Source organism: Salmo trutta, chromosome 3, assembly GCF_901001165.1.
Source record: "Salmo trutta chromosome 3, fSalTru1.1, whole genome shotgun sequence".
Classification (NCBI taxonomy): Eukaryota; Metazoa; Chordata; class Actinopteri; order Salmoniformes; family Salmonidae; genus Salmo; species Salmo trutta.
In genome coordinates, this window is record NC_042959.1 from 48,852,836 (window position 1) to 48,875,591 (window position 22,756).

The 22,756-nt window shown below is 43.1% G+C and overlaps 1 protein-coding gene across 1 annotated transcript in view; it reads left to right on the forward strand.

Annotated features, from left to right (window-relative positions):
• LOC115176912 (R-spondin-1) overlaps positions 1-20,465 on the forward strand; it is a 32,657-nt gene extending 12,192 nt beyond the window's left edge. The window contains exons 3-7 of the mRNA XM_029737304.1: positions 3,849-4,588; positions 8,628-8,819; positions 12,796-12,939; positions 14,138-14,344; positions 19,202-20,465. Of these exons, the coding sequence (XP_029593164.1) occupies positions 4,489-4,588; positions 8,628-8,819; positions 12,796-12,939; positions 14,138-14,344; positions 19,202-19,455 (897 nt within the window). The 5' untranslated portion in view covers positions 3,849-4,488 and the 3' untranslated portion in view covers positions 19,456-20,465. The remainder of the gene's footprint in view (positions 1-3,848; positions 4,589-8,627; positions 8,820-12,795; positions 12,940-14,137; positions 14,345-19,201) is intronic.
• The last annotated feature ends 2,291 nt before the right edge of the window (positions 20,466-22,756 follow it).

Here is a 22,756-nt window from a genome sequence, read left to right on the forward strand (position 1 = left end):
TAATTATGGCCTTTGTTAGGAATAAATTGACTTCACACAGTTTGCAATGAGCCAGGCGGCACAAACTGCTGCATATACCCTGACTGCTTGCACGGAACACAAGAGAAGTGACACAATTTCCCTAGTTATAAGACATTCATGTTAGCAGGCAATATTAACTAAATATGCAGGTTTAAAAATATATACTTGTGTATTGATTTTAAAGAAAGGCATTGATGTTTAGGGTTAGGTACATTCGTGCAACGACAGTGCTTTTTTCGCAAATGCGCTTGTTAAATCATCACCCGTTTGTCAAAGTAGGCTGTGATTCAATGAGAAATTAACAGGCACCGCATCGATTATATGCAACGCAGGACACGCTAGATAAACTAGTAATATCATCAACCATGTGTAGTTAACTAGTGATTATGTTAAGATTGATTGTTTTTTTCTAAGATAAGTTTAATGCTAGCTAGCAACTTACCTTGGCTTCTTGCTGCCCTCACATAACAGGTAGTCAGCCTGCCACGCAGGCTCCTCGTGGAGTGCAATGTAAGGCAGGTGGTTAGAGCGTTGGACTAGTAACCGGAAGGTTGCAAAAACGAATCCCCGAGCTGACGAGGTAAAAATATGTTGTTCTGCCCCTGAACAAGGCAGTTAACCCACCGTTCCTAGGCCGTCATTGAAAATAAGAATGCGTTCTTAACTGACTTGCCTAGTTAAATAAAGGTGTATAAAAAAAGTAAAAATGTAAATTAAAAACAAATCGGCAAATCGGTGTCCAAAAATACCGATTGTTATGAAAACTTGAAATCGGCCCTAATTAATCGGCCCTTCCGATTAATCGTTCGACCTCTAGTCTGCACTTTCTGATTTGGCCTCGTTTTAGATTTGGTTCATTAAGAAATGCTAGCGGCCATGACTGAATTCAAACGCGAGTTGGTTTCAGGGTGGGGATTGATGTGCATGTCTCGTGTTTGTTTGCAGGTGGGAAGAGAGAGCTAAATTATTTAGACAATTGGCTTCAGTCGGCTGGTGTGAAACTGTGGCAAAATTGGTTTGACTTAGGTTATACAAGGTTATCCAAGGTTATCCAATCTCTGAGGCTAGTTAGGGACCGTCAATTCATTACACAATGTAAATGAGACAATATTTGCACACCTTTTTTAGTTTTTTCATTAAATGCTTATCATTTTGTATATGAATTTCTACAATTTATAGTTGGTTTGAGGTTTTTAAGTCATTGGAATTTGGAGCTATTGGAATCTTAACAAATTGTCCTATGTACATTTTGTAATTTACCCGATGGTCCCTAACTAGCCCCATAGGGATATCCAAAGTCAACCATGCAGCTAGCTGCCCCCAGTATTGATGATTTCTTCTGTGCTGTCGGTATGTGACCTGGACTGAAACAAATCCAACGTTAATTTATATTGTGATGCAGTCACGGCCACAAGTAATAAAAACAACAACTATGTTTTGTTCAAGACTGACTATGACCAAAATTATCCTATTTACACTTTGTAGTACATTTTGACAGTAGAATACATGTTTCTGACTCATATCTATGCCACATAGGCTGTTTTCTAAATGAGAAGTTGTTTTTTTAGGGGAAGTTGCTCTTTAAGAACTGTCTTTGTAGGCCTACTCTGTATGATTCACAAGCCACAATAAGTACAACAGCCAAATATGGCCTTGTTTTGCTGTTTCACCCTTGGGGTAGGAGACCCTGTTTGCACTGTTCCAGACAAGCTATGCCTTATGTCTTCCGTGTGCAAGAGCTGTAAATATAGCTTGACATTATCTGAGAAGATCTCTGCACCAATGTTACAAGGCTGTTCATTCCAAGTGTTTGTAGAAGGACTATTGTGTTTTTTCATTATTTTATTTTATTTTAAGAATGGAGCAAACACATTTTTCAAATCAACTCTCTTCTCCAAAGGCAACTGGAAGTGTAGCAAGCGACCCAAAACTATTTGTGGTATTTTGTTTCATTGTGCCATAGCTGCTAATAATTTGAATGAATCTGCATCGATTTCAAAGCTTGGAAATGACTGAGGTCCATTTAAATCTGGAAAGAAAGTGCATTATCTTATGCTTTGATTTCAGGTCAAAAGACAAATGGACGCTGATTGCCCCAAACAAGTCTTTTACTTATCAGATGTAATACTGTGTACTTTGGAAATGTTTCAATACATTTTCCCTCAAAGTAGTTTAAAAAAAACAGAGGAATCAAATTACTGTCTTTGAATTCCAGTACTTATCATTGGTTCACTGTTGGTTGGAATTTATATAATTTCCGTTCTTGTTACAAAATCTTTTATCTGTTTCAGTCTTGGCCAAGAGGTGGATTTTCTCTTGACATGCTAACTTAATGGCTTGGTGTTTTAGAGCTCATGTCTTCTCTCTCTGTCTCTGTCTGTCTGTGTGTGTCTCTCTCTCTCTGTCTCTCTCTCTGTCTGTGTGTGTCTCTCTCTCTGTCTCTGTCTGTGTCTCTTTCTCTCTCTCTGTAGTAGGTCAGGGCGTGACTAGGGGGTGATCTAGTGTGTCTATTTCTATGTTGGTGCTAATATGGTTCCCAATTAGAGGCAGCTGTTTATCGTTGCCTCTGATTGGGGATCATATTTAGGTAGTTATTTCCCCACCTGTGTTTTGTGGGATATTGATTGATTGTTAGTGTGTTTGGGCACTACGTCCTCACGGTCTTTGTAAGTTTTGTTATTTTGTTTTGTTAGTTTCACTTAAATAAATATGTGGAACTATACTATACCTTGGTCCGATCATTTTCAAGAACGTGACAGAATATCCCACCAAACCAGGACCAAGCAGCGTGTTCACCAGATAAAGGAGTTTTGGACATGGGAAGAAGTGATGGGTGGATGCGAAACCGGGAGGCAATGTCAGGGAGGCAATGGAGAAGTTGGGAGAGAGAGAGATGAGAGAGATGTTGTGCAAGTGTGTTCTGCTCAACATTCGACCAGAAGATCCGGTTAGCAGTCTGGTGAAACCTGTGTCGGCTCCACGCATCTGGCCTCCAGTGCGCCTCCCCAGTCCGGTACGTCCTGTGCCAGCTCCTCGCACTCGCCCTGAAGAGCGTGTCACCAGTCCGGTGCAATCTGTGCCGGCCCCACGCATCAGGCCTCCAGTGCACCTCCCCAGTCCGGTACGTCCTGTGCCTGCTCCTCGCACTCACCCTGAAGTGCGTGTCCCCAGTCCGGTACGTCCTGTGCCTGCTCCTCACACTCGTCCTGAAGTGCGTGTCACCAGTCCGGTGCAACCTGTGCCGGCTCCACGCATCAGGCCTCCAGTGCGTCTCCCCTGTCCGGTACGTCCTGTGCCTATTCCCCGCACTCGCCCTGAAGTGCGTGTCACCAGTTCGGTGCCACCTGTACCGGCTCCACGCACTAGGCCTCCAGTGCATGGGGGGGTACTGTCACGCCCTGACCATAGAGAGCCCTTGGTTCTCTATAGTGTAGTAGGTCAGGGTGTGACTAGGGAGTGATCTAGTATGTCTATTTCTATGTTGGTGCTAATATGGTTCCCAATTAGAAGCAGCTGTTTATTGTCACCTCTGATTGGGGATCATATTTAGGTAGTTATTTCCCCACCTTTGTTTTGTGGGATATTGATTGATTGTTAGTGTGTTTGGGCACTACATCCTCAGTCTTTCTAAGTTTTGTTAGTTTCACTTAAATTAATATGTGGAACTATACTCACGCTGCGCCTTGTTCCGATCATTTTCAAGAACGTGACACTCTCTCTGCCTGTGTGTGTCTCTCTCTCTCTCTGTCTGTCCTTTCTCTTCTTCTCTGCTCTTCTTTTCTCTTCTTCTTTTCTCTTTTCTTCATATTTTCTCTTCTTTTCTCCAGCAGGTCCTGGCACAGACAGATGTGTTGTCACGCGTAGGAGTCCAGAACCTTTCTCCAGCTTCTATTAGCAGCCCCACTCCTCTCCCTCCCCCCACGCCTCCTCAGAGCATCTTTAATAAGACACATGCTCCGGGGCTCGGGCTCTCATTCACACCAAACGCTCCTTGGCGATCCTCCAACAGGCTGCCTGCTCCACTTCTAGCCCCGCCGAGTCTTCATGGGTTGAACCGACAGGAGTGCCACACTCTCCTCTCCTCCTTTTTCCTCCTCTCCTCTCATACACCACGCATCGCTCCTCCATTACATCGTCAACCGACCCCCCCCACACCACCGTTATGGCTTGTGCCCCGGGCATGTTTGGATTTGCAGCTGCAGCAGCATAATCCTCTACTGAAGGGATTTGCGGACGCAGCAGCCCGTAGAGAGAGATAGTGAGAGACAGAGAGTGGGTGAGAGAGAGAGAGAGAGAGAGAGAGAGACCCAGCGGACAGAAGCAGCAGAGGGAGGGAAGCAGCAGGGAGGAGCAGCAACAGCAGCAGCGGCGGCAGAGTGATCCACCTGTCACAGAGTGGAAGGGGCCCCCCGCCTGATCCGTCTGCCTGCAGGGGGGACCCCGCGTGGCCGGTCAGCACCAGGGACTATGCAGCTGGGACTGGTGGCTCTGGCGATGGTCTTTCTCGGTTCCATGGGTCACAGCGACAGCGGACTCAAGCTCTCAAAGGGACGGAGGCAGAGACGGAGTGAGTTACCAAATCCCTTTCTCTCTTTCACACTCACTCTTTCTCTGGTTTCCATGCAGCCTCTGAGAGCCACAGTGGTACATTTCTTATAAACATTTAATGGCCGCAGTAAAGATTACATGTTGTTTATTTTTCTAGATCCTCATTATTTGTTTTGCCAAGATGGATTATGGTAGCCTCAGTTGTCTTTGAGTGACCCTCTTTTCTTCCTCTTTTTATGATTATGCCTTTCTTGGTTTATGTTGAGCTTTTATGGGTATTAAGAATGTTTATAGTCGGGTTTTAGGCGGATTCACCCTGGGTTTTACGGCTAGAGCTTCAGCACCACAGTTCTCTCCATGTCTGCCTCTGGGGCACTGAGTGGAACAACTCTCTGACACTTCAGCTCATGGTTGTTGGACCATGTTGTGTTTGGTTTTCAAGTAGTTTTATAAACACTTTTCTGACCTCATGCACCCACAAAGACAGAGCTTACTCTCAGCTTCAGTGTCTGCCCTCAGAGCGGGGTGAATCTCAGTGCAAGGCATTACCACTGGTTATAATATAATGCCTTTTCCCTCAGAAGAGCTTTTAGAGGATACCAGCCTCTGCACCCCTACACCCCCACCTCACAAAAACATCCAAGCAGTCAGGAGAGGTCAGAATTTTATTGAGCTTGGCTTTGGTAAATAGAGCTTGGCTTCGGCATGGCAATAGATGTCCAGAAGAAAGGCTAGAGGCTAATCAGATGGGTCTTGCTCGAATTTTTGTCTTTTCATTACACAATAAATATATATTTCTGATGCCCAAAGTGTGTTTTACCATACCTTATGAGTTAGCAATGACCTATGAATCATGTGTCAATTATCATGTAAGAGCTTTATCCCAGGTGAACAGTGTTCCCCCTTGAATTTTGAAGTGATTTTTTTTCAAGTTTATTTTCTGGGTTATTTAAAATATACTAGAGCGCCCTTTATAGAGACTGAGACACAAAGTGAGATTGACCCGGCATGGTTTAACCCACAGACTATGTTACCCACTGCTGTTGGCTGGCAGGTAGATAATCATGTGGTTGACGTGTATGATTTAGGGTAACTCATCTTGTAGGAGTTAGACTCAGGGAAACAGGTGCTCCAACTTTGCCACGCGCAACAGCCTTTATATGTTAGGACCGAAGCTGTTTATAGATTAGAAATGAGAAATTGACATATCTGCATTGAATTTACAGAACATATTTTCATCACATCATCTCTGTATGTTCTGTACCAGTCTGTCCTGGTTCGAGAACACCTCATCCAGAGTAGTAATATGGCTGCTCATGCTCTAGTACTTGACCTCTATCAGCAGGGTCAAAAAACTGTCCCAACATACAGTGAGGGAAAAAATTATTTGATCCCCTGCTGATTTTGTACGTTTGCCCACTGACAAAGAAATGATCAGTCTATAATTTTAATGGTAGGTTCATTTGAACAGTGAGAGACAGAATAACAACAAAAAAATCCAGAAAAACGCATGTCAAAAATGTTATAAAATGATTTGCATTTTAATGAGGGAAATAACTATTTGACCCCTCTGCAAAACATGACTTAGTACTTGGTGGCAAAACCCTTGTTGGCAATCACAGAGGTCAGACGTTTCTTGTAGTTGGCCACCAGGTTTGCATACATCTCAGGAGGGATTTTGTCCCACTCCTCTTTGCAGATCTTCTCCAAGTCATTAAGGTTTCGAGGCTGACGTTTGACAACTCGAACCTTCAGCTCCCTCCACAGATTTTCTATGGGATTAAGGTCTGGAGACTGGCTAGGCCATCTCAGGACCTTAATGTGCTTCTTCTTGAGCCACACCTTTGTTGCCTTGGCCGTGTGTTTTGGGTCATTGTCATGCTGGAATAACCATCCATAACCCATTTTCAATGCCCTGGCTGAGGGGAGGAGGTTCTCACCAGGTTCTCACAAGATTTGATGGTACATGGCCCCGTCCATCGTGCCTTTGATGCGGTGAAGCTGTCCTGTCCCCTTAGCAGAAAAATGTTTCCACCTCCATGTTTGATGGTGTTCTTGGGGTCATAGGCAGCATTCCTCCTCCTCCAAACACGGCGAGTTGAGTTGATGCCAAAGAGCTCCATTTTGGTCTCATCTGACTACAACACTTTCACCCAGTTGTCCTCTGAATCATTCAGATGTTCATTGGCAAACTTCAGACTGGCATGTATATGTGCTTTCTTGAGCAGGGGGACCTTGAGGGCACTGCAGGATTTCAGTCCTTCACGGCGTAGTGTGTTACCAATTGTTTTGTTGGTGACTATGGTCCCAGCTGCCTTGAGATCATTGACAAGATCCTCCCGTGTAGTTCTGGCCTGATTCCTCACCGTTCTCATGATCATTGCAACTCCACGAGGTGAGATCTTGCATGGAGCCCCAGGCCGAGGGAGATTGACAGTTCTTTTGTGTTTCTTCCATTTGCGAATAATCGCACCAACTGTTGTCACCTTCTCACCAAGCTGCTTGGCGATGGTCTTGTAGCCCATTCCAGCCTTGTGTAGGTCTACAATCTTGTCCCTGACATCCTTGGAGAGCTCTTTGGTCTTGGCCATGGTGGAGAGTTTGTAATCTGATTGCTTCTGTGGACAGGTGTCTTTTATACAGGTAACAAGCTGAGATTAGGAGCACTCCCTTTAAGAGTGTGCTTCTAATCTCAGCTCACCTGTATAAAAGACACCTTGGAGCCAGAAATCTTTCTGATTGAGAGGGGGTCAAATACTTATTTCCCTCATTAAATTGCAAATCAATTTATAACATTTTTGACGTGTTATTCTGGACTTTCTTGTTGTTATTCTGTCTCTCACTGTTCAAATAAACCTACCATTAAAATGATGGACTGATCATTTCTTTGTCAGTGGGCAAACGTACAAAATCAGCAGCGGATCAAATACATTTTCCCTCACTGTACATGGCATTCCATTCCCAGACAATAGTGTCACAACCCGCAAACACCCCCCTCACCTTTTGGTTAACTATTACACAGTGTGATTGTTACTTTTATCATTATTAAATTGTTAAGAGTCTGGCTGTGTAATGGCTACTTTGGCTGTATCCCTATGCGAGGTTACCATGACTCAGGCATGGTGTATTTGATTTGCGGGGAGAACATTTTTAAAGCTTTTACCATCCCAACTTATCTCTGGGAGACAGGGATGGCAGATTGATTGCAGTGTGTGTGTATATTTAGATGCTGATATCACATAGGCCTGAAAATCAACCGGGATGAACGCCATTTTGGCACCAAATGGCCCCTCGAAACAGGATGTGCATATTGACACGCTTTCTGAGCAATCATTTAAATTACTGGCTGCAGCAGAGCAGAGTGTCTGAGTTCTAGCCTTTTGGGAAGATGAGGGAATAGGGATATGAAGTATGATCATGGGCTTATATGTGGATGAGAGCCAAATGCAGATGGGGTGCTTTGAGACAGCGTTTTGTGGCTCAGTAAAATTCTTAGATTGTTATATTCAACTTCGTGGGCGGATGGTTAAAACACCAAAACATGTTCGGCTCTGTATAGAAGTGTTGGGAAGAAACTTAATGCATTTTTGCGCATTTCCCTTTTTGTCTGGCACGTTCGTGTAATTGGCAAGATCCCGATGGCTGAGTCACTTTTAGTTGACCCCGGGGGGGCCCCTGCTGTGTGATGTCATGGCATGATGTGGAATCGATCATCGCGGGATGTCAGTCCCAAACACCCGGGCTTCTTCAACTAAAATCTGTTTAGGATCTCCGGCGAGCAGTTTCAAGTAAACAGTGAGAAAACTGTTCAAACAAAGATGTTTGGCATGGCCCCTGGTTAGATTAGCTGCAACATGAACTACTGCCAGGTTTATGGCTATGTGGTGCAAAAATAGAAAAGGGCCATGTCCTCACTGATACTGCCAGTGTTGAATCTAGTGTTTGTAGCCAACAGATAAACACTTCTCTTTATTCACTTTGTGGTAACTGGACCTTATATGTTGGTTTTTAATGACTGTTGTCTTTCTCCTTCTCTCTTTCCCCTCATCTTTCCACAGTTAGCACTGAGGGGCCACCATCTTGCTCAAATGGCTGTGAGCGATGTTCCGAATACAATGGCTGTATAAAATGTAAGCCCAAACTCTTCATTCTCCTGGAGCGCAACGACATCCGCCAGATAGGCGTGTGCCTCGCCTCGTGCCCACAGGGATACTTCGGCATGCGGACTCCCGATACCAACAGATGCATCCGTGAGTTTGGATTCTTGGACTTTGTTTGTTTTCTAAATACATTGTGTCATAAGTAGGGCGAGGAGTTTTTCGTGACTATGATGTGAACTGACCAGGAAAGCCCCAGTAAGAAGGTTTCCAATATTTGTATTGACATTTTTTCTGTGTTGGACAAAACAAACCACATCCAATAATATTCAAGATATTCCACAGTACAACATGCATATCATCTCAATGTGTCACCATAATGGTAAACACACAATGGGCACTAATGTGGTCCAGTGGGAAGTGAGGTGTAATTTCCACTTTGAACTGCTGTGCCATGTGTGGAAGGAGCTCTCTTCACCACATGACCACAGCCACAGCAATGACATGCAACACGACAACACACTCATAAAGACCAGCAAATAGTATCTGTCAAGCTGGAGATGGGCCTTGAACTGAGACATGATTTGTTTAACACTGTTTTGGTTGCTACATGATTCCATATGTGTTATTTGATAGTTTTGATGGCTTCACTATTATTCTACAATGTTCTAAAACTTTTGACCGGTAGTGTACATGGGACAATATTTGAACATTTCAATAGCTCCAAATGTCAATGACTTAAAAACCATTAAACTGATTAGAAATTGTAGAAATTCATATTGAAAGCATTCAATGAGAACTAAAACATGACATTTACATTGGGTAATTTATTGATGATCCCTAACGAGCCCGTGACATGGGCTATCCAGTCAAACCACTTTTTCAACGGTCGCACACCAGCCTGCTGAAGCTAATTGGCGAAAGAAGTTGGCCTAGGCTAATTCCAGACACAAGACCTGGTTAGACTGTTTCAAGTTATCTAGAAGGGTGAGTGACTGTAACGGTGTGTAACGCTCGTCGTTCGAAAGAGAAGTGGACCAAGGCGCAGCTTGGTAAGTGTTCATGATTCTTTATTTTCACAACACACTCAAACAAAATAACAAAAGGCGAAAAAACGAAAGCGCACAGTTCTGTCAGGCAACAGAATGCTAAACAGAAAATAACCTCCACAAACACAGGTGGAAAACAGGCTGCCTAAGTATGATTCCCAATCAGAGACAATGATAGACAGCTGCCTCTGATTGGGAACCACACTCGCCCAAAAACAAAGAAACAAAAAACATAGACTTCCCCACCCGAATCACACCCTGACCTAACCAAACATAGAGAATAATAAGGATCTCTACGGTCAGGGCGTGACACTGTACTGTTTTTGCAGAGTAAATGTACTAACACTTCCCACATGTAAACACACACACCCACATTAAACCACACCCACAAGACAACTCTCATTTGGCTTCAGTCAAGGCAGCTGCATTTCTTAATGAGCAAGCAAAAATACAGAGAACAAATCAGTAGGTCCAGCCCTCCTTTAAGGGGTGTGGGTTGGAATAGGGTTGGTATACATGTGTACATGTTAATGTTTACAAAACTACTCCATGTTGGTTCTGGTGGCGCAAACACCTTTTTTCTGAACCAGGGGTGCCAAGAGCCCGGCTCGTGGTCTGTTTTCTCTTACTTGTGGGTGGAAAACAGGAATGGAAGAAACTCAAAAGAAAAACATTTCTAATGCACTGTTTGTCTGTTTTTTTCAAGGATGTCTTTTTTTATTTTGTCTCGCGAGCCAGGGGTTCATGCCAGTTCACAGTCCCTATTCATTGAGTTTTACCATTTATGTATCAAAACATCCATCTTTTTAAAGTAAATTTAACTTTTCTGGACACAACTGAATTATTCATTTGGCAAGTTCCCTTGTGAATCATACAACTAAACTTGCCTCTTCAAAGGTAAATTATATCTACTTCTCATTTTTTAGGAAAGTGAGTATGATGATAGGCAATTAGAGAGCAAGGCAACTTGTAGTCATTATATTTTGTTACAAGAAGAACATGTAGGTTGTTTTGGTGTATGAAAGTTGTTTTGTTAGATAGATGATGTTGCAACAACCTAATAGCAGATGTCTGTAATGTTTCGTTTATTTCTATTACAAACAAACTTCCTAACAGGTAAACTCATGATGCAACACAAATATGGAACTGAAATGGTTCAGGGGTATTGCCCTTTAGTTTTTCTCCATCAGTCATAAGGCACAGAATCATAAGTCATGTTCATTAGTCACCAAACTGAAGAAATCTGACTGAAAATGGGAGGGAATAACTGGACTTGTCCAAATAAGAAACACCCATTTTAGTTTTCTGTTGCAAAACATTTTAAAATGTGAACATGACCAAGATTTGCTAGTAGTCTCGAAACAAACAGAGGTGTCCTGTGGTTCTCCATATTACAGTACCAGTCAAAAGTTTGGACACACCTACTCATTCCAGGGTTTTTCTTTATTTTTACTATTTTCTACATTGTAGAATAATAGTGAAAACATCAAAACTATGAAATAACACACATGGAATCATGTTGTAAACAACAAGTGTTAAACAAATCAAAATATATTTTATATTTGAGATTCTTCAAAGTAGCCACCCTTTGCCTTGATGACAGCTTTGCACACTCTTGGCATTCTCTCAACCAGCTTCATGAGGTAGTCACCTGGAATGCATTTCAATTAACAGGTGTGCCTTGTTAAAAGTGAATTTGGGGATTTGCAATAGCCTGACAAACATTTGTACGTGTACTGTATGTGAACATAAACACAGGGCCATAAACTCAGAGCATGTCTGTCTGCTAGGTACTCAGGAAGTAGGTTTGGAAAAATAGTCAAATTTGGATAAAAACAACAAAACTTCTGGCTTACTCTAATCCCCACATTTTTGTTAATGTTTTACTGTCACTTGAAATTAACTTAACCTTAGCCGTTATTGTTTCAATGTTGTCCACTGAATCCTGAAAGGCCGCTGTGCATGCTGGTTAGTCTCCTCCACCTCCTTCTCAAGCCTCTCCGTGGCTAACCTGCTGTTAGTATCCAGTCAGCCGCTTCCATTTAGGACATATCGAAATCCCCAAGATGTCTTTTTAGCCACATTTGTTTTACATTATGTCTACATTTGTAAAAGTATTTTCTCCAAACATCACTAAAGTCAAATTTAGCTGTCAAGAGCTTAAAGTAATAATTGAGGTTAGGTCATTAAAATCCCAACGAGGATTCTTCCCTTTAGCTCGTTTCGAACTCCTGGCAAGACTCCAGCCGACTAGACATTCTTTATTTTAGTTGTTTATGGGAAAGGTGTCTAGTGTTTTGTGACTGGATATTCACAGATATTCCAACCCAGAGATGTAAGGATTACATCTGTGACCTTCGCTTAGCGTGCCTCTGTTTCTCCACTCTGGTTTTGGCAGAGAAAATGTTATTATTTCAGAATAAGATAATGATGGTAATGAAAAAGGTGGGCTAGGAGAAGGGTTGGGATGAGAAAGGGGGGCTCTTGGTAGTCCTCTAAGGTGTCTGTTTTTCATTCTCCCGTGCCCATAATTACCCTCAATTTAAAGTAGTTGTTTGTTTGACTGGAGAAGCTGAGTTTTTAACGAGGCAAAGGTGTGTGGAGACCTCTGGAAATCCGCTGACGTGCTCTCTACTCTTGGCCCGTACTCGGGCCACCCGCTTTCCAAACAATGTAGCCGTGGTATGCATATGCTTTTAAGACATGGGTGTTATTCATGCAGAATCCCCCCAAGAGTCTCTCCCCATTGTTTTATCACTAATAAATCTCTCATAGGAGATAAAAATCAGGCTACATTCTTGTCCTCCCCCGAGGAGAAGAGGATCCTTTCGTGCAGCAGAAAGGCTTCACATTTTTTAAACATACTTTGCTGTTTTTGTATAGTAATACTGTATTATTCTGTATTAACACGGAAGCTTGAAGCCAGAACAATGAACAGTGATGTGTTATGCTGTCAGTTAATGCAACGTGTACATGACTATGTTAACACAATGAATATGAACTCAACTAAGTGCGCTTTAATTTTCTCATTCTCTCCTCTCTTTGTCTCATGGTTTCCCCCCCCCCCCTTTTCCTTTCAGAATGTAAAATAGAGAATTGTGAGGAGTGTTTCAATCGAAATTTTTGCACAAAATGTAAGGAGGGCTTATATTCGCACAGAGGGCGATGCTACCCCAGCTGCCCTGAAGGCCTCAGCACCACCAATGGTACCATGGAGTGTGTAGGTGAGTGACCTCTGACCTCTCTTCCTTTCACCCCCTGCCACAGCTTCACTCACAGCTGACACTGAACTGGATTATGAACTATGAGTTTAAGGGCATGTTGCCTTTTGGCACATATTAGCTTTTGAATAAGATGGCTAAAATGTTAGTTCACAATCTCAATGGCTCAGAGAATATTACTGTAAGTCCCACACTACCCATACATTGAGTATTAAGCATATGAAGTTAAGTGTGATGAATTTTTGTGTTGAGAGCCTGTCACAAAGTCTTAAATGTTTCTCAGGTGCATATTTGACCCCATAATGCACCCCGTTCACCCTAACCCATCACACATGGTATACTAAATACCCTTCAGCTATCAGCAGCCAAGTATGTTCTGCCTGTCGGATGAATATCGTCTGCCATATGAGAGTTAAGTTCAAGACTTCATTGACGTGGAGAAGCTGTGTTCTGTTGAGCTCTCCTCCTCCTCTGTTCTTCTTTCTCTGTCTGCTGTTTCTCAATCACCAGCGACCGAGCTGAACTTCTGAGGGAGGCCTGCTGGATGATAAGGACATTTTATTGATTTCTTTTGAAATGATTTCTGTCGCAAGTAAGCAAATAGAGCACTAATGGCATTACTCTGCAAGGCTAGTGCTAGCTGGATGCCCCAGGCCACGTGACTTTTCAGAGAGGAGCTCTCAACACCCAGGGTGACATTCTGGCATTGCCCCTGCTCCCTTACCTTCCAAAAAGTGCTCAATCCAGCCGCTCTTGTCATATATTCTCTAATTTCCCTGTCATTGTTTTTGGCAGTATGAAGTTTGCTTGCTTCATCCCCTCCCACCCCCCAGCCTTTCACAAAAAAGTCCAAATATTTTCCCAGAAAAGGTAGAAATTTCCCCCACGATTGAAACCAGCTCCTGACAGATGGAGTCATGACTTAAGCTCAACAGCATGTCACTTGGGGTAAAACAGTTGAGGTCTCTAGATAAACTGGACAGACTTGGTAACATAGAGGCTTTGGGCTTGACAAGGCCAAATGAGTGATGTCTGATTTGGGTGAGATAAGTTCCTCTGCATTATTTTCTCTCTGTGAACATGTAAGACCTGTTGAAATCTAAAGCTTACTGGATTTCACTTGGGGCTTGTTGCATGTCATCTATGTGTGTGCATCTAAAACTGTATTTAACTTCTGTCCTCTTTTCTATCCCACCTGTAGAATGTGAACTGGGCGAATGGAGCCCATGGGGTCCCTGTATGAAGAAGAACAAGACGTGTGGCTTTAAGAAAGGCACACAGACCAGAATGCAAGAGCTTCTTCATGCCTCCAGCCCTGACACGGTCTCTGCGTCATCCCCCCGGCCATGTGCTCCACAGACTGAGAGACAGAAGTGCACAGTGCAGAAGACACCATGTGGAAAAGGAGGTGAGGACTAACACATACCTACAGTAGGAGAGTGGCAACGAGAGGAAATGGAGTGAAACAGATTCATATATGGATGGATAAAGGACAGGAATGAGACAGTAGATGAAAGATGACAAAACAACACTTCAACACAACTACAAAGTCAATAATATTGTGATTAGCACCTTTTCTGATGAAGTCATAAACTCCTTGCTCTAACCCCCTGTATGACCATGACCTGGAACTTCAAAAGTGTTGGCTCAGTAAGGACACTGAGCCTCTGACTGGGAACCATGTAAACAAACACTCCTAAAGAGCCAAACAGGCAAGGTAGATGGGAGGGTGCCATGCAGTGCACTGCAGAGTTGGACGACGATAAGAGCTGGAGTTGGACTGTTTGTTTTGAAGCTCAACGAGGCGTGAGGTTTACATGGCTCTGACATGTTTGCTCTAGCTTTTATCATTCATCCACCATCTTGTTTCAGAGCTGGCTAATGTTGCTAAGCTAAAAATCTGCCCGGTAACACTCAATTTGATAACACATTAATCATGCTTTAATTAGTACTACTCCGTTGTTGTTCTTTGGCACATAACACTTTTCTAGTAGAATTTGGTTTTATAAGATGGAGTTTATTCAAGTAGTCAAGAAACCAAAAGGCCTCTCCTTTGGTCAGTAAGTGTTTTTATTGTATTATTTTTGTATTTTTTTGTATTATTTTTGTACTTTTACACCCGCCAGCTTAGCCCGGAAGCCAGCTGCACCAATGTGTCAGAGGAAACACTGTTCAACTGGCAACCGGGGTCAGGCTACAGGCACCCGGCCCTCCACAAGGAGTCGCTAGAGTGTGATGAGCCAAGTAAACCCCCCCGGCCAAATCCTTCCCTAACCCGGACGACGCTGAGCTAATTGTGTGCTGTCCTATGGGACTCCCAGCCACAGCTGGTTGTGGCACAGCCCGGGAATGAACCCGGGTCTGTAGTAACGCCTCTAGCACCGCTGCGCCACTCGGGAGGCCCGGTCAGTAAGTTTCAATGAACTCTGCCTTATAAAATAAAACGGACCAATCAAAACTTTATTGACCAGCATGGCTGAGATGCTTAGCCTTGTGATCGACCCAATAAAAAGGTAGAGAAAGGTTTGGAGTTGATTTGTAAATGTTGATTTGAAGTGAAAGGAGTTGTTTTGTATGGCTTGGATCAGCTGGCAACGGGCCCATTTGGCCACTGTTTCTATCTCCTACTTTTCCCACTGTAATTCCTGGTTTTAATCCATGTGAATATTTTATTTGGCAGCTAATTAATGTACATGTTGAATCAAAGTTGGAAGCTTCCATTTCTTTACAAGGACTTAGTGTGCAGTAAACAAACAATATTCCCAAACTTTATGAGCGGGTGGTACTCTTATTGGATTTCAGGGCTGCTACTATTTTGATTAACAGTTTTCAACAAATGGCAGTTTACCCATTGTAAAGAATCAATGAAGAATCATGTCAGTTATGCAATATGTAACAGATGGAATACGTGAAAATACAGAAACAACATTATACAACATTAGATGTAGAAATCCTTAGAGGGAGGATATATACGAGCTCTTGCTTGTAATTCTTCAGGGAGGAGTGGGCTTGCTTCACACTGGACAGGACCAGGACAGCACTGTTTGAGAAATGAGAGGCAAATTTACACTGCTTGACGCCTGCATCCTGTAAAGAATTTCCACCATGGATTGAGAAGAGTAATTAACAGTGAAATATTATAAACTGCCCCATAAATGAGTAGTGCGGAATGCCACATTTCTAAACTTAGCGAGTGGTGTTGTGAAAGGAGGGAAAATGAGGGAACGGGATGCCATGTTGGAACAATTGACTGTGGTGTGTCAGGACTCAGGAGTCTGAGACGTATGATGTGACTCCAGTTGTGAAATGTTGACAGCTTGACATTGAGAGATGATGGGCATTAGCTTCGACTTGTTTTCCTTATTCTGGTGTCAGAATACACTGTTGTGAAAATGAGTAAGTATCTCCTGTCAAGGCGCATAACAAATAAATGTTCTTATGTGAATGAATTCATAGGCGACGGGTATCATGACCTTGACTAAGCCCTTTTTCATGTGCTTAAAAAAAACTTGCCATGTGCTAAATTAGCGAGGACGCAAATCCATCTGCAAGACTTGGCCGACGGGGCCGCTGTAAAAAAACACAGGGGGCAGTGCTTGTATAACACCAGTGATTTACTGGTCTGCAGATCTCACGCTTTGTGTCGATTTGGCCAAGCTTTCCCCTTTTTCTTCCTGCAGATTTTTACAAATGGGCCCGCACGAAAACAGAATTTGCTAAATGCGTGATTGCTTTTGTCAGGCCATAGTTGTTTAGCTTGGATGGAGTGGAGCTTCAATCATGGCTGTCATAAATTGATGGAGTCCCCCTCGGTCCATTAGCGGGCTTGTCACGGGTCTAATTAAGTCCTTGCACAGTGAGAGAATCAGCCCAGGTCCTGCTGTACACACTCACACAAACGGCCCTTACTGTAACTCCCCAGGTTCACTGACTATAGCACATTACTCTAAACAGAAACAAATGTCTTCCAAATTCAAATGGTCTCCATTTTGTTTTCATTAGCAGGAGAAATGAATCTCCCAGAAATTGTTTATTTACTCAAGGCAGTCAACACATGCATACATAACAAAGCTAGTAATCAAGTCTTGTCAACACTCCCCTAAGAAATGTGACACAGCCCCCAATGTCAGGAGCCAACTGGCCAATAGGGCCCTACAGAGACAGATGCTTTAATGACTTTGGCCCCGCGTGTCTCAAGAAAAGTAACATCAACTACTTCTAGTTAGTGGACTACTGTATTAGGTCTGCCTCTGCCTGTTTTCTACCGAACAAAGGGAAAGAAACTGCACACCTGTGCTCCTGCCAGGTCCTCGTTAAATAAATGATAGGAATGCTTATTGAAACTCATTTAGTTTCAGGGGTCTCTTTATTCAAAATATGCGCCATTAAATACGTAAATGTTTGCAGGTCTACTAAATAGGGATTTTCATTGGTTTATACTGAGATGGGGGCATATTTGAGTAATATCAAGGCTTTTTGTCTTTGCGTACTTTCAAATACATTCAAATAACAAACAAATTACTTAGAAAACAAGCTAACAAAGCACGTGGTGCAGAATGGAGAAAATAGGCGTAGGCCTATTACAACAGTTATATAATTTAGCAATAAGGCCCGAGGAGGTGTGGTATATGGTCAATATACCACGGCTAATATATGGTCTGATATACCATGGCAGCCAATCAGCATTCAGGGCTCGATGCATTGCGTCGCGCATAAGAACAGCCATTAGCCGTGGTATATTGGCCATATACCACACACCCTTGGGCCTTATTGCTTAATTATATAACTGTTGTTCTAGCCCTAAATGCTCATTGGCTGACAGCCATGGTATATCAGACGGTATACCACGGGTATGACAAAACATGTATTTTTACTACTCTAATTACGTCGGTAGACAGTTTATAATAGCAATAAGGCACCTCGGGGGTTTGTGGTATATTGCCAATATACCACAGCTAAGGGCTGTGTCCAGGCAGTCCGCGTTGCGTCGTTCATAAGAACAACCTGTAGCCGTGGTATACTGGCCTTATTGTTTAAATATAATATTATATTATTAAAGCAAACAAACAAGAATGCTCCATGAGCCTCCTGTTGTCAAACAGTTAGCCTTAGCGAATGCTGTCCAGCCCCCTTAGTGAGTGTTTAGAGTCTCTGTTTCTAGGGAACGTGGAGACTCAACACACAAGTTCATAGAAAACATCCCTCAGCCTAACTGCCCAGTTTCCTCTCATCGTGGGAGTACTCATCAGCCCAGTATAAACAACCACTGTCTGACACCTGACACAAACATCCATTCCCGTTTATGTGCGTGAAAGGTTGTTTATACCCACGCCTGATCGAACACACGAACAAGCCACACACACACGTAGACACCCACACACGCTGTCATTAGAGCTCCAACATGTTAACCTCATTGTGGCTTAGCGGTGTAGTGGCGTAGCGCAATTTACATCAACAATGTCAAGAGGATGTCAATGAGTGCTCGCATGTTGAACAATCTATAGCTGTATGTACAGGACATGAAGGACTCTTTCACTCCACTTCAACCGTGTTGATTTACTTTCATTCTTCTGTTTTATCCTCTCCTGAATGGTTTTCTGGAAAGCTACTCTTAATGGATGTTTGTATTTAGGGAGCAATTATGCACTTAAACTGTGTGCCAGGTGGAAGTCCAGACAACAGCCTGCAGCGAGAGTGAGAGAAAGAGGAGGGGAAGGCGGGGGGGAGGTGGAGTGGAGAGGGAAGGCAGACATTAAGAAAGGAGCTCACCTCGACCGGCTCCCAACTGTTTACATGAACTATTATGTTCCATCAGCCATTGTCTCTGCGAGTGTTAAGACGTGTCCGGCTCGGAGTCGCGGCCACACTCCTCACAAAGGCTTGATTACTGTTTTCCGGCCTGTCGTTATGACACTGCTGTGTGTTTCCTGTCAGACCAATGCAGCACTGTGTTGCGTCATGGTGGCATTTATCAAAGGCTCTGGATCCTGAGCTGCATACCTGGGGCTTTGTGGCAATTGGCCGGTATTAAAAGGGCCTGATAGGAAAGCTAGGAACTGGGGTAGCCACACAATGCCACTTGTTGTTGAACTGTTGTGAATATGGGCTAATGGGTTAATGTCAAGGCCTACCAAGCTCATTCTGACTTTACTGTACTTAAAACACACACCTTCAAAGCCCTGTTTATAAAAGCTGAGCCCAACTACCCTGTTATTTTGGTGTCGTAGTCGTGTTATAATGCATTTCAATCTGTTTTTCTATCCAGATGGGAATAAGAATAAGGGCGAGCGACGAGACCAGCAGAGGAGGCGAGACAAAGAAAACGTCCGAGGCCATGGCCACGAGGGCAAAGAGGGTGGCAAGAAGGGTGGCAAAGAGGGAGGAAAAGAAGGAAGCAGAGAGGGGGGCAAAGAGGGAGGAAAAGGAGGAAGAGAGGGTGGCAAGGGAGGCGGAAGGAGGAAAAAGGGCCAAAACCAGGCCACCACCGCGCCCAGCCTTACCCCTAGCACTGTAGCCTAGGCCTTACTCACGTTGGGACTTAGTGGGGACAAGGAGGGACAAAAACAAGGCGACTAGGCAACATCCACCTGCATTGGCCATTATTAAGAGACAGACAGTGGACAGAGGAGACAATATCAAACTGATGAAGAAAAGGATTAATGCTGCTATGCATTCTAGAAGATGCTCTAAGAGAACTGGAGGATTGCTGCAATAAATGAGGATCAGGACTTGGACTTATCAGACTTGGAGGGAAGAAGGTGAATGTGCAATGTGGAGGGTTCCACTGTAAGCCTTGCAGTAGGGTCAACATGTTTAATTTCACCGCTCCCAGGTTTATCATGGAGTTGGCAGATGGAGATCCCAGTGGCTGAACAGTGGAAGACACTGAATATGAGAATTTCAAGATGGAGTCTTCACAATGATCAAGGATCTCTACATTCCATTAGAATCCCTGATGTGCTTTTCAAAATCTATTTTTCATTGTTGACGACTCATGTTTTGTGAATGGTAGCAAGTAGATATTTCTAAGGATATGTTGTTGTAAGTGATATAGAGAAAATGAACAGTATTAAGATTCTTTATTTTAATTCTATTTTATGATTAAACAAAAGAAAGGCACTGGAACAAATGTGTGGTTTTGAAGGAAAACATATTTTAATGAAATTTTTGGTTTGTAGAGAATCCACTCCAAAACAAACCAGCAACAATATAGAGAAAGTTTATACGGCTTTAGTTCAAATCCTGATCTGGTGTTAGACAAAGGTTACCCACATAATAGCTTAGTTCTTAATTTCAAATAGAATAATGTTTTGGTATCTTCAGCATAAAAAGTTAAGGATTGAAAACTGTGTATGTGTGTTGTCTGTGTGTGCATTCGTGCCTGTCTGTATGTTTACAAAATTTCAGCAAAATGTTTTTGTGAAGTAGTGGTCAAACAAGTGTATGTATATTTGTGTGGGTATATTGTATGTGTTTCTGCACATACGCTTAATGTGTGTGTGTACGTATCAATCTGGTAGAATGGGAAATTTTATATAAACTCAGCAAAAAAAGACACGTCCCTTTTTCAGGACCCTGTCGTTCGAAGATCATTCGTAAAAATACAAATAACTTCACAGGTCTTCATTGTAAAGGGTTTAAACACTGTTTCCCATGCTTGTTCAATGAACCATAAACAATTAATGAACATGCACCTGTGGAACGGTTAAGACAGTAACAGCTTACAGACGGTAGGCAATTAAGGTCACTGTTATGAAAACTTAGGACACTAAAGAGGCCTTTCTACTGACTCTGAAAAACACCAAACGAAAGATGCCCAGGGTCCCTGCTCATCTGCGTGAATGTGCCTTAGGCATTCTGCAAGGAGGCATGAGGACTGCAAATGTGGCCAGGGCAATAAATTGCAATGTCTGTACTGTGAGACGCCTAAGACAGCGCTACAGGAGACAGGACGAACAGCTGATTGTCCTCACAGTGGCAGACCACATGTAACAACACCTGCACAGGATCGGTACATCTGAACATCACACCTGCGGGATAGGTACAGGATGGGAACAACAACTGCCCTCCATCAGTGCTCAGACTGTCCTTAATAGGCTGAGAGAGGCTGGACTGAGGGCTTGTAGGCCTGTTGTAAGGCAGGTCCTCACCAGACATCCCCGGCAACAACGTCGCCTATGGGCACAAACCCACCGTCGCTGGACCAGACAGGACTGGCAAAAAGTGTTCTTCTCTGACGAGTCGTGGTTTTGTCTCACCAGGGGTGATGGTCGGATTCGCGTTTATTGTCGAAGGAATGAGCGTTATACCGAGGCCTGCACTCTGGAGCGGGATCGATTTGGAGGTGGAGGGTCCATCATGGTCTGGGGCGGTGTGTCACAGCATCATCGGACTGAGCTTGTTGTCAGTGCAGACAATCTCAACGCTGTGCATTACAGGGAAGACATCCTCCTCCCTCATGTGGTACCCTTCCTGCAGGCTCATCCTGACATAACCCACCAGCATGACAATGCCACCAGCCATACTGCTCGTTCTGTGTGTGATTTCCTGCAAGACAGGAATATCAGTGTTGTGCCATGGCCAGCGAAGAGCCCGGATCTCAATCCCCTTGAGCATGTCTGGGACCTGTTGGATCGCAGGGTGAGGGCTAGGGCCATTCCCCCCAGAAATGTCCGGGAACTTGCAGTTGCCTTGGTGGAAGAGTGGGGTAACATCTCACAGCAAGAACTGGCAAATCTGGTGCAGTCCATGAGGAGGAGATGCACTGCACTACTTAATGTAGCTGGTGGCCACATCAGATACTGACTGTTACTTTTGATTTTGACCCCCCCCCCCCTTTGTCCATGGACACATTATTCAATTTCTGTTAGTTACATCTGTGGAACTTGTTCAGTTTATGTCTCAGTTGTTGAATCTTATGTTCATACAAATATTTACATATTAAGTTTGCTGAAAATAAACGCAGTTGACAGTGAGAGGACGTTTCTTTTTTTGCTGAGTTTAGATGATGAGCGAGACCATTGTAAAGGCACAGTTATATATCAACGCATCAATATTTCCATAATCATATGCCTCTGGTTACATGTAAACCGTCTACAGCTGCTCAGTAATCATGTATTTTTGCAACAGGGTCCGACATATTGCACAGCCTTTATGTTCTGTGCTATATACAGCTCTGTCAGTGGAAATAATCATTGCATTATACAACTACTGTCAGCCTGATACGACAGAGCAACTAAAGCTTTTGTACCGTTTGACACTAATCTACGAGCAATCATTGTCACATTTTGTTTAGCTTTCCCTGGGTCTACTTGCTTTACACAAAAATATTAGCTTCATGAGAAGGTATACGTTAAATACGCGTTCATATTGTGGATTTTGTGGATAGAAAATGCCGACGTCAGTATATCATTGATCATAACGACTATTAGTATCATTATGATATATCTTATTACTTCTGTGAAAGCTTGAATAAAATTCAGATTCAGTAAACATGGCAGACACACTAGCATGATCATTGTATATTTTACAGTAGTCAGTCTCTTCCTGTGTAATCAAATATTATTATTAGTCTTTCCATTTCCATGTTTCCATTTCCTTTTTGTTCTCCGTGGTCTCTCAATGGTTTTTACTTTTCACACATACAGTAGTTGGCCTGTATATGCCATAGATATACAGTACGGTAGCCTACATTTATACCAATGATCTGTATTTGTGTACTATACCAGTAAGTATACTGTCACCATAATAATTGACACACATATTAAGACTGCCTTTCACGGGCTCTTTAAATTTATAATGACAGCACCTGAGGAACTCA